Source organism: Amia ocellicauda, chromosome 10, assembly GCF_036373705.1.
Source record: "Amia ocellicauda isolate fAmiCal2 chromosome 10, fAmiCal2.hap1, whole genome shotgun sequence".
In the NCBI taxonomy this organism is placed as follows: Eukaryota; Metazoa; Chordata; class Actinopteri; order Amiiformes; family Amiidae; genus Amia; species Amia ocellicauda.
The window spans coordinates 26,402,771-26,415,506 of record NC_089859.1 but is presented as its reverse complement, the minus strand read 5'-3'; the positions used below and the strand labels follow the sequence as shown (position 1 = coordinate 26,415,506).

At 39.2% G+C, this 12,736-nt stretch overlaps 1 protein-coding gene across 7 annotated transcripts in view; it reads left to right on the top strand.

Annotated features, from left to right (window-relative positions):
* The window catches only part of elmo1 (engulfment and cell motility 1 (ced-12 homolog, C. elegans)), a 115,154-nt gene that overhangs the window by 52,371 nt on the left and 50,047 nt on the right, over window positions 1-12,736 (top strand). For all 7 annotated transcript variants that reach the window (XM_066715754.1, XM_066715752.1, XM_066715753.1 and 4 more), the window contains one exon: window positions 1,437-1,545. In XM_066715754.1, coding sequence (XP_066571851.1) covers window positions 1,437-1,545 — 109 coding nt within the window. The remainder of the gene's footprint in view (window positions 1-1,436; window positions 1,546-12,736) is intronic.

Genomic DNA, 12,736 nt, shown 5'->3' with positions numbered 1-12,736 from the left:
GAAATAAGTATTTGATCCCCTATCAATCAGCAAGATTTCTGGCTCCCAGGTGTCTTTTATACAGGTAACGAGCTGAGATTAGGAGCACTCTCTTAAAGGGAGTGCTCCTAATCTCAGCTCGTTACCTGTATAAAAGACACCTGTCCACAGAAGCAATCAATCAATCAGATTCCAAACTCTCCACCATGGCCAAGACCAAAGAGCTGTCCAAGGATGTCAGGGACAAGATTGTAGACCTACACAAGGCTGGAATGGGCTACAAGACCGTCGCCAAGCAGCTTGGTGAGAAGGTGACAACAGTTGGTGCGATTATTCGCAAATGGAAGAAACACAAAATAACTGTCAGTCTCCCTCGGTCTGGGGCTCCATGCAAGATCTCACCTCGTGGAGTTTCAATGATCATGAGAACTGTGAGGAATCAGCCCAGAACTACACGGGAGGATGTTGTTAATGATCTCAAGGCAGCTGGGACCATAGTCACCAAGAAAACAATTGGTAACACACTACGCCGTGAAGGACTGAAGGTCCCCCTGCTCAAGAAAGCACATGTACAGGCCCGTCTGAAGTTTGCCAATGAACATCTGAATGATTCAGAGGAGAACTGGGTGAAAGTGTTGTGGTCAGATGAGACCAAAATCGGACTTTTTGGCATCAACTCAACTCGCCGTGTTTGGAGGAGGAGGAATGACCCCAAGAACACCATCCCCACCGTCAAACATGGAGGTGGAAACATTATGCTTTGGGGCTGTTTTTCTGCTAAGGGGACAGGACAACTGCACTGCATCAAAGGGACGATGGACAGGGACACGTACCGTCAAATCTTGGGTGAGAACCTCCTTCCCTCAGCCAGGGCATTGAAAATGGGTCGTGGATGGGGATTCCAGCATGACAATGACCCAAAACACACAGCCAAGGCAACAAAGGAGTGGCTCAAGAAGAAGCACATTAAGGTCCTGGAGTGGCCTAGCCAGTCTCCAGACCTTAATCCCATAGAAAATCTGTGGAGGGAGATGAAGGTTCGAGTTGCCAAACGTCAGCCTCGAAACCTTAATGACTTGGAGAGGATCTGCAAAGAGGAGTGGGACAAAATCCCTCCTGAGATGTGTGCAAACCTGGTGGCCAACTACAAGAAACATCTGACCTCTGTGATTGCCAACAAGGGTTTTGCCACCAAGTACTAAGTCGAAGGGGTCAAATACTTATTTCCCTCATTAACATGCAAATCAATTTATAACTTTTTTGAAATGTGTTTTTCAGGATTTTTTTGTTGTTATTCTGTCTCTCACTGTTAAAATACACCTACCATTAAAATTATAGACTGATCATTTCTTTGTCAGTGGGCAAACGTACAAAATCAGCAGGGGATTAAATACTTTTCCCTCACTGTAACAGTGCTCTGCATTTCTCACAACTCCGTCTCCTTCTTTGTCTTTCAGATTGTTCTGGAAAACAGCAGTCGGGAAGACAAGCACGAGTGCCCGTTTGGTCGAAGCAGCATCGAGCTGACGAAGATGCTTTGTGAAATCCTCAAAGTGGGAGAACCACGTAAGTGTGACATACTGAGAAAAAGCAAAAGGCTTTACCACACCTGGGATTGTGTCCTGTGTCCAGGCAGTATTTAAAGTGCACGACCCCTATGCCTAATAGATTGTGTAAGCCAGACACTTCAAAGGCACTGCAGTGTTGACTCCTGGGTCCTGCTTTAGTACCCCGTTGGGTTTCGACAAACAATTTTTCAACATGTTCATCATTCTGCTTGAGAACAGGCTTAGAGATGCTCATCTTCTTAATCTGATAAGGCTGTTAATGGTCTCTCAGCGCTATTTTAAAAATGCGGAGGTGTTAATATGAATTCCAGTAATGGCCACGTTGCAGGCTGGGGTAATCCTCCTCACCGCTTCCTTGCTAGTTTAATTAAACGTCTCGCAGCTATTATGGGAATCCTTGCCTGCAAGTGGTGTATCTCTAGTGATTAAGCCTGGAAGACGTTCTGAGTTGGGGGCTTAAGAAGACAATGGCTTTGTTTTCAAATCTTTCTTTTGCAGGTTTTAATTGCTCTCTGGTTAAAGTGATAAAAGGCATAACAAACTCCAAAAAACAACAACATGACACTTTCCTTCAACAAGTCAGTCGGGCAAGAGTATCTTTTCTTACTCCATAGGAAACGGGGGGGCTGTGTATAGTATGGATCATAGTTTGACACAACTCTGATTGTGTTGGTGGTTGAGCATTGTTTGGACTTTTGTGCAAATGCATTTCCCCTTCAAATGTGTTATTTCCTGTTGGATTTACAGTACCATTGTCTCTTCTGGAAAATTGCCTATAAATGCGAAGCAACTAAATTATGTAAGTGATGCTGAAGCTTAATTGGCTGCTGTAATTGTGAAGTTCCTGTGAAATAAAGGAGAAAAAAAAGCCAAAAAACAAACCCTCAGATAATTTAGTTGGTTGTACCAAAATAGTGCAGCATTCAACATATCCTGCTGTTGTGATTAAAAAGCGCCAATTATGCAATTGCATTGGAGTCAGTCAATAAATAATTAAAGAGCCTAATGTTAGTTATTTTTTCCCTACTAATTGTATAACTGCTGTTCTGTGTTGTCAAGTCAAGGGACTTGCTGAAAAATAGATTCTGGATTACTGTGCGAGATGCTATGGGGTAACTCACCTCAGTCACCTTTTTTTTTTTTAAAGCAGCATTAATTACCTATCCATCAAATTATCTCAATCCTGTCTGTCTGGGTGCCTTGGTTCCAAAAGAAGTTATAATAATTTTTAATCTGAAGACATTTATCTCATCGTTCAATGCATAACAAATCTATACAGTTTTTCTGTTTGTATGTAGAGTGAATTGAGTTACCACATGTAATATGACCTTAGTTGAACTGTGATTTAAAGCGCAGTGCTGCTGCTGCTGTTTGCAAATGCTTTTCAGCTGATATGAGCATCACTGACCTGTTGAGACATTTTGCCCAGAAACAACAGGAGCTCCACATTTATTTAAATTTCCTAATTTCCCTTTATAACTAACATAGGCTGCAGAAGGTAATTGGCTACTTTCAGTGAATAAAGAGTATTTTTCTCATTCCACTTTAATTATTACAAATATACTAATTTGTCTCCTTTATAACCTGCATGTATGGAGTTTCATGTAGCGAGTTGCATAATACACAAGCACCTAAGGGAGTCATGATTGTTTTTTGCATAATAAACCTTTTCCAATTTGCATTCATTGTCAGAAAGACCTGTACTTCCTAATTTCCTAGTAGTATTCTCGATCTCTTCGGTTTTGGAAGCTGCCTGCACATTGTCCCCTGGGGAATCCTGCTCACAGCAGCTCAGCTTTGATTCAGCCATATCTGGAAGGCCCTGGAAAACACTCCCTTTGAGAATGAGATTTGCATGGCTCTTGCTTTCGGTCCTTATTGAGATGCCCCTCACCAGAGTCCGTGTCCTTTCTAATTCAATATCTAAACCAATCGTGTAAACAGATGCTGCATCTTCATCTCTGTTTTTCCTTTCTGTGACGCATATGAAGGTAGAGCTGGCTTCCCAGTTACCTACATAATCACTACTTACCTACTTGTGAGCTTGTGCCTTTCCATGTTATTTAACTGTAGGCTGGGCTTGAAGAAAGTCGAATAGGCATTGTATCAGTAAAGGTTTCAACTGTAGGATACACTACCACTGCAAAGGACTTGATAATAGGTGCAGTGAAAATCAGTTGCCAGCCATGCCTTTCCTTTGTCTTTAATGAAAGGGTGATGAAGGGGCAGCTTTTATCATTGTTTATGTAAGTGGTGCTGGGGACTCGGTTTCTGGCATTGTATTGTTTGAAGTAGATTCATTCTGCAGTTAAATACAGACTAATACAATTATGGGCTGCCTAATTTTTCCCAATGAATAATGCATAACATTGCTTTTTTGAGCGTGGTTGTGAAATTGTTTTCCCGTTCTTTTAACCTAAAGTGCATCAGATCTAGGACACGTATGACCCAATTGGAAAACAATGGAACTGGCTTGTTTACAGTAAACAAGAGACTGGATTCTTTTGGGCTAGATATATACAATTCTAATTGTTATAAATGTATACACCTATATATTGTTTTATATATAGAAAAGTGTTGTAAGGCGTTTTCACTTAAATCATTCAGCATATAATATCAATGAAAAAGTAATTAAGTTTGTTTCCATCATTTCTTCAATTTTCTTAAATGTATATTTCCCAGTTAACACATTGCCTGATAATAATTTCATATATATAGCCTGTTTGTACTATTATTTCACAAAAGCAGTGCTATTCTGTGAGCATTTACCATCTAAGTAAACCAGTCTCAATGCCAATATCCATTGAATAGTTGGTATTTTTCTCAGTACTGCATATAAGACTGTTCTGCTTGTTATGTGCTGTTGGCTTTTCTGACTTTCCTTTTGTTTGTGCCTTATTGTCATATTTGAAAAGAAAGCCTTGTCACTGTATATAACTTATTTATGCATGACTTGGGCTTTTCTACTTTATGACTTTACATTACAGCAGCCACACTTTTTATTACTAATTCTTGCATAACTGCAGGTCATTTGCCATTTTGATTAAACCCAGTCATACTAGATATTGGTCATTTTGCTTTTCCATGCATTCTTGCATTAATTGACTTTGTTATTTTTAATCCCTCCTCCAGTTGCCTTCTCATTGAAATCTCTAATTCCAGATTGCTTACAATCCTACAGTCAAGATCTGTGTAAACCCTAAAGTCCTCCATGAGCTGTTTGTGTTATATTTAAAGTTTCACACTGTCTTTGGATTTCCTGCTCCATGGGCCAAAACTAGAGAAATGGCCCATATCATTGACAAATACAGAAAGCCCAAGGATATCGTATGGCTTGCTATACACAGGTCTAAAGTGCTCCTTCTTGTATTTTGTCTGGGCTAACAGTGACCCTTCCAAAGATGTTCTTTTAAGAGGCTGATGCCAGAATTGCTGGGATCTATTTTAGACTATTTGCATTTAAAGACTGCATAGAGTTTACCACCATTGTCAGTTTAGCGAGATTAAAAAGTATCTTCTGAAGAATGGTCAGTCCGGTGTTGTATTATGAAACTCTTATCGCTGTGCTTCAGCTGACCCATGGGATAAATCTTATGTGGCAGATGCAGGAGCCAAGGTGCGTCTAAAACACACTAAATTAGCTATAGTAAGTTGATTTTAACAGGACCGTGTAGCAGTGTTAATTTTGGCAGCTATTTTAGATTTTAGTTTTAGTCTTACTCTTTTGACTAAATCTAACTTATCTGTTTTAGTCACATTTTAGTCATTTAATTTTAGTCTAGTTTTAGTCAATGTAATTTGTCACATTTTAGTCCATGTATTTTATTTTTACTTCATTATCACCATTGTGCATTATGTCTGATGCCGGATGTTTGCATAAATTATGGATGCAAAACAAACATTGATTGACTTAATTTGAAATGTATTTGAAATCAAGTCACGTAAACTTCAAATTACTGTAATTTTTTGTAATAAGAATAGAGTAGAAGAACAGTATTGAAGCATATAGTGGACTTTATTAAAATGCAAATGTAATCCCACAGTTGCATTTTCATTTTCCAGGTATGCACACGTTATTTAGGTAAAAATGCCATAAAATCATGCCATTTGTATTTTTATATTCCAGTACACACATTCGCTGACAATATTAACATTTCAAATGGCTTTGACTTTAACATTTAATTTTCAAAGACTTCCCCCACTGATACACAAAAGATTGGATATTTACAGTGATATTAAAAGCATAAGCATATTGTTAGGCCCTACTGTAGCCAAGCGTGAATTGCGCTTAAATCTGTAAGTGCATACCGTGGCTTACTGTACTTATAAGGTAGCCAATTAGATCCTAACTTTACTAATTACAAGACCCGCACTTACCAGTCATGTATACAAAAGAACAGGCATGTAACTTCACACAATCTGTATCAACTTCATGTTGAGCCCAATACAGTAAACCACACCAAGCTCGTTCAACGTTAATAGAATCACACTTGTGTTTGATCGGGTCACATTCTGTTGTGCAGATTTTAAACTCATCAGTCTAGAGTATTTGCTGCTATTTTTCTGCACCCCAGTTCCTGCGTTGTCGTGCATAGTTGTCGCTTGGCCTTGTTGCCATGTCGGAGGTATGGCTTTTTGGCCGCAAGTCTTCCATGAAGGCCACTTCTGACCAGACTTCTCCGGACAGTAGATGGGAGTACCAGGGTCTCACTGTTTTCTGCCAATTCTGAGCTGATGGCACTGCTGGACATCTTCCGAATGCGAAGGGAAGTAAGCATGATGTGTCTCATCTGCTGCAGTAAGGTTCCTTGGCCGACAACTGCATCTTTGGTCCTCAATGTTGCCCGTTTCTTTGTGCTTCTTTAAAAGAGCTTGGACAGCACATCTGGAAATCCCCATCTGCCTTGAAATGTCTGCCTGGGAGAGACCTTGCTGATGCAGTATAACTACCTTGTGTCTTGTTGCTGTGCTCAGTCTTGCCGTGGTGTATGACTTTTGACAGTAAACTGTCTTCAGCGATCTCACCTTGTTAGCTGAGTTTGGCTGTTCCTCACCCAGTTTTATTCCTCCTACACAGCTGTTTCTGTTTCAGTTAATGATTGCGTTTCAACCTACATATTCAATTGATGATCATTAGCACCTGTTTGGTATAATTGTTTAATCAAACACCTGACTATATGCCTACAAAATCCCTGACTATAATCTATTAACATCTATTTTTGAAAGCATTCTTACTTTATAGCATTTTTTCACACCTGCCTAAAATTTTTGCACAGTACTGTATATCTGCATATTCAGATAGCAAGATCCTTTGATTGAGATGGTGGTGATTTAGTTTTTTAGTTTGGAACTGAGACGGATTCTATCCTTTTATTCTCCCAATTCATAAATGGGGTAGGATAATACACTGACACATTGACACTGACCAGTCCTCACTATTGAGACCAGACTAATTCCTGGACCCACACATCGGTACAGCAGGTTCACGGTACTGGCACAGTTTGCCTGACAGTGCAGGTGATTTGAAATGAATCTACCACCATTTTGTTTTTAGTAATTTGTTTGATGTGCCAACAAAACCCATGTCTTGTTTAGTAGGTATATATGAACTGCCGTCCACTTGGCATTCTGGAGAAATCTGCATTAAAAGTGTCTACAGGGCATGAGTTCCTCTACCTGATTTCATACATGTGTGCATTGTTGCTAATTTGCCTCATCTCAAATGCGCTTCAATAGCCTTCCAGAATACGAGCATATTAATGGGTAATTGAAAAACATTATGTAGATCATATGCGCTGATGATTATGCAACTGAAATTAAATTTGCCTGCAGGTCTGGAATGTGCATGTCGAAGGAAATGATGAAAGGATGCACCTACACCCCCGGAATGAGGGCTCGGAAACATTTCTCTTTCCCTCCTTCAGAGACCTTAATGTTCACAGACCTGTCTTCAAGGCTGCAACATTCTTTCCTTTCTTAATTGACTTGATGTTATTTCTTTTAAGGATCAGTACAGGCATGTGCATATAATAAAATAGGGGAATGCTGAGGTTATCCCTTGACTAATGATGCTGGGAGCAGTGCACCCTGGGTCTCATTTACATATTACAGTTTTGACTGAGAGCACATGCAACACGGCAGCAGGTATCCTCATAATGAAATACAAATCTCTTCCCATCAGACTAAAACTGCTGATATTCCCGAGTGCATGGAAAATTTAAATCCATTGTGGGTTAGCTCTTATAACTGGGTGGATGGTTAATGATCTTCCCATTTCCCCTAGGTCCCTTGTAATCTATGAATCCTTAGTAATAAAACAGTAGCCACTGTACATAAATTAAATGGTCACAATGCAATTCAGAAACCTAATTTTCATTTGATATTTAGAGATTTAGACTTTTTTTTTTTTTAAACGTATGTATACTTAAACTTCAGGCTACTTTTCTTTTTCTTAAATTTTTCCTTGTTACCCAGCACATTTATGCAATTTATGTACTTTTTTTGTCCACACATTACTTACTATTTTTGTATTATACAAATTACTAATTAGAGTTTTGCATGAACAAAACAATTAGGATCTTTAAGAAAATAACCATTGTAGACCAGTTATGCAATCTTTTGTGAAAGTGTTGAAATGCAGGTTAAAGGGTAGACTGAACCCAGGCAAGTGAAGGGGTGCTGGTGTAAGCTGGGGATAATGCAGTTTGCCCTGCTGAAGGATAAATTGAGCAGGTTTCTTGTCCCCTAAGGAATGCTGTCTTCAGTCTGTTCTCACTGCCAGGGACTTCAACTCAAATTATGACGTGCATGGGAATTAGATGTGTGTAGGTTCCCCCTGGGAATGGCTGTCTGGTTGATGCCAGTGTGTGCGAGATGTGCCACCCATTAGAGTGAAGGATCCCCAGCCATGACTTAGGCACGCCCACGTTTAATGGATTATTAAAGCCACTAGCAGCCATCGTCGCACTGCCCCATACAGGACGCTGATGATGAAAATCGCGATTAAAGTGGTGCTTCATGTATTTACCTGGCATATGTAGCCAGTTGAAACACTTAGAGAGATTTTATTTTTTTGGGGAGCATTGGGAACCAAATTTAGGAATAAAAACCATCAAGCCCATTTATTTTAAAAAAGAATGAACTAGTTTGGAATTGAACATGACTTCACTCTGACCACCAATGTGATTGTTGTAGAGCTTCTTCAGGACGGACATGTCGCAATGCCTCTTCTGAGACTCTTTTTATCGCCATCAAAGCCATGCACTATTTTTCACCCTGCAAGCCCAGAGTGCCCACATCAGAGCTAGTGTACCAGTCAGAGGAATTGATGTAACTGGAGCTACTGTTAAGAAGCCATGGGGAGTAATTTGTGTGAGATAAACTGAAGTTTGCTGAAATAATCTCTAACCACTCTGCACCTACCAGGATTTCATAATATAGCTGCTATTATTTTAGTTTTGTGTTACTTGAACAGAGGTAGGAGGGTTAGTGTCTGGGATTGCTTGCCAGCAGGTACAGTCTGCTGAATGTGGTCTTCAGTATGCCATGGGCTGCTGTGTGTGAAACTTGAGGTTATTAAGATTGGATGTGGCTCTGGAAAGTAGCTGGGCGCTGTGGTAAGCTTTCTCACGGATCATTCATTTTAAGTGTGAGGGCATGTTATCTACCTGGGGAATGAGACACCATACAAGTGAGGCCATGACTGCATCAGGTAATGAAGTGAAAACAGTTTAGTTTGAAGCTGATCATTTCACAACTTATGTGAAACCCTGATGTTACTTCTTGTTGAAAGATTCACTGAGCACTGGAGTACCATTTAACCCTGCTGAACGGCCTGCAGTTTAAAATAATGTTGTACATATGTAGGACATTGATTATTGGTTCATATTTTAATGCTCACACTCAAAGTGGATGTATTGTAATGAAGTGCATTTCTATCCAAAGAAACACCAATACCTTCAAGAGATTGTGGAGGAAAAATGTATATATTTCTATTTTGTGTGCCATGACTCTGGAGTTCGTGCTAGTAACTTTAATGGTCTGCATTCTTGTCTTAACTTTTCTATCACTCCTTTCTTCTGTTATCAGGAACTCAAATTCCTTTCTTGCAACATATTTATCTGCAAATTACATTCCAATGCAATTGGCAATGTAGAGTTTAATGATTATTATTCATGAGTATTGATTATAATATTGATAAGATGGGAAGGCTTAGTTTAGAATGCCAATGAAATCACTGCTAGTTATTAGAAACGACCATTCAGACACGGATTGTAAAATGTCAAACCCCTTGTGGGTATGTCCCAGAGGGGATATAAAAGCTTCGTAATACCTCAATACTTTTGAAGAACAGTGTTATGCTAGCCTTAAATCTTTTGAGTTGTGTGTGTCTGCTGTTCTTCCCATGCACGTAATAAATTCTGATTAGACTCCCGACTCCAAAACCTTCTTCCACCACAAGATGAACAGTAGTGTGTTATGTACGGTTGGAGGACCACAGTACAGGTCTCCTTCATTCAGCAGCTGGGCTAGGATTTACAGGGAAAGTGATAAACTGGTCCAGCTGATCAAAAATAAATAAATAAATGACTTAACTTACATCATTAACAGCCAAGCTTGAATGACAATCAAAATACCCAGCAGCCCCAGAGACATAGAGTTGTGTAGCCACCTGTGTGCAGGATTCTAGTATTAAAAATCTAGCGTCCCAGCAAGAGCTTTAAAGAGCAACAACAGTACAGTTTAACAGGATAAGATCAGTGCTCTAATCTAGATTAGAAAAGCCTAAAAAGATGAAGATCAAGATAATTGGGACTACAGCCAGAAATTAACCCATTACTCAAAATCTCAGGCTTGCACTTGCAAGAGACAAAATTGAACGACTTGGAGCAGAACCGGAGCCAACCTCCGTCAATAAAGACAGTAGGCAGAGCAAGTGGGAAGAAACCTTCATTCCTAAACCCAAGTGTGCAAAACAAGCCATACAAGACTTTCAGTAGAAGCAGCATGGACAAGAAAAGCATTAGTTTAATAATTGAAAATGTAGGCTTAACTGAAAACAACTATTCTAATAACTGGAAAACATGGATCTCTTAAAATGACACATGACCGCAGAATGAGATGGACAATAACCATTCTGAACATTTCATTGTTTGAGGACATGAATAAAATTATGGTTGCAAAGCCCAAAGCCTAGTTTTAGTGTACTCTACTGAGCTAGGCATATTTGTGTGGTTCCCTTAAAGCTGTGATGCAGGGCCAGTTTATTCACACTGCTGTTGATCTCTCTGCAGTCTTCATTTAATTATGTTTCTGGGAACTTTTGTTTTATAGTAAAACTGCTGAATGTTCAGGTGGCTGCTTGCTTGGTGTTAAAATTTGAATGGCACATAAAAGAAAATGTCAAATGGAAAACAATACAGAACAATAATGATTGCAATGTTTATTTTAAAGACATAAGGTAATTGTTTCAGTATTTTAATCAAATGCATTTTCATGCCATATTCTTATTTACATAACTAAACCTTAATTTAAACATTCCAAGTTCATAATAACGACAAAAAGCTAATGTTTTTGAGTTGCACTGTGAGGTAGCTTTCATGTTGGTGAGAGCCTAAAATGTGTGCAGTGTTAGATTAAGGATGCTACAATAAAGTGGTTCTGAAAATGAGTAATACATTCACAGATCACGGTAATTATGGAAATGGAAGTAGAAGAGTAAGCCTGAAAGGATGATAACACCATACACCATCCCCACTAAATCATTTAGAAAGCAAGGGACGTCTGCAATGCACTTTAATGATCTGAATCCCTGCACTTTACCACTCAGACACCAAAATTAAATTAAAGGAGCTCGGAAGGAAACTATACTGCAATCCCTTATTAAAAAGTAATGTTTGGCTTTTACTTATCATGGTGGTGATCGAGTTATTTTTATGCCAACTTGTCCCCCCCCCCACACACCACATCAACCCCCCACACAGGTTTTGTGTTGAACAGACCTATTTTGGATTTCCCCTTTATACATTTAAAGCCATTAATCTGTTTAAAATTAATTTGCTAGCTTGCAACTCCCATTTACCTCTTTTATGGAGCATCCTAGTAAAGAATATGGTGGCTTGTGTAATCACGAAATGTCAAGCAGAGCGTTCAGTGGTCACAGTGCTGCACACGGGGACAAGAGACTCTGCCGAGCTTTTCAGTTTCTCCATAGTTAGCAGGCTTGCTGTAAGTCAAGCATTCACTGCGTTAACATGAGTAGTCTTGCATATATTCTCATTTGATTGGGCTTTCTCTCTTGAGGCATTCAGCTTGAAACAGAAAGCACTTGCTGGCCTGCACCACTGTCTAATGCTTGGCTTTTTCTTTGCTGCATTACTTGCAAGCACACAAGGCCTCTCATGCAGCACTAATGTGTCATAATTGGAGCAGAGCGGTATCTGCTTGAAGTTCAAGGTAAAGAAGCCTTATCTGAGGAAGGTACCCTGAAGCCTGTGGTTGGTAAATGGACGTCTTGTTTGTGATGTAGCTGAAATAACTGCCACGATTTTACATTTCTGCACATCTCGCTTTCCATAATTATTTCCACACACTCTGTTATACTTGAGTGATATGTTTCTGAGTGCCTTGTGCAGACCTGTGAACCTCTCTCTCCAGATGTCTCTTTGAAAATGTCTGTAAATAAGTCCAGATATAGAATGAGCCTGTTTATGCATGGAGTACAGCAGAGTGATATAGAGCAACTATTTGCATTCTGTTACAATCAGTGCTCTTCATTTGGATGTATAAAGAAACTATTTGGCCAATCAGTGATTTAACGAGCAGTATCTTTGTAGATTAATTCATAAATCTGCAGCTAAAAATAAAGTTAATTGGATCATGGTTATTTTTTCTCATTCTCACCTGTCATGTAATTGCTTCTCATGCAGCTTACAATTTTTACATAACATCAGTAAGTCTAGTGAAGTCAATTGTTTTGTAGTGAAAGAAACCACCTGACAATCTACATTATTTTAAGTTCAGTTCATTATAAAGCTAGCAGCAATGTAGGGGCTCAAGTATATCTGTATTGATATGGCATATGGTAATGCTAGTTTAAACACAAGAATAAAAACTAATCTGTGATTTATGATGAGTCTAAATATATATCAAAGTGACAATAGGTGTAATGTGATTTGCTCATGGTGGCC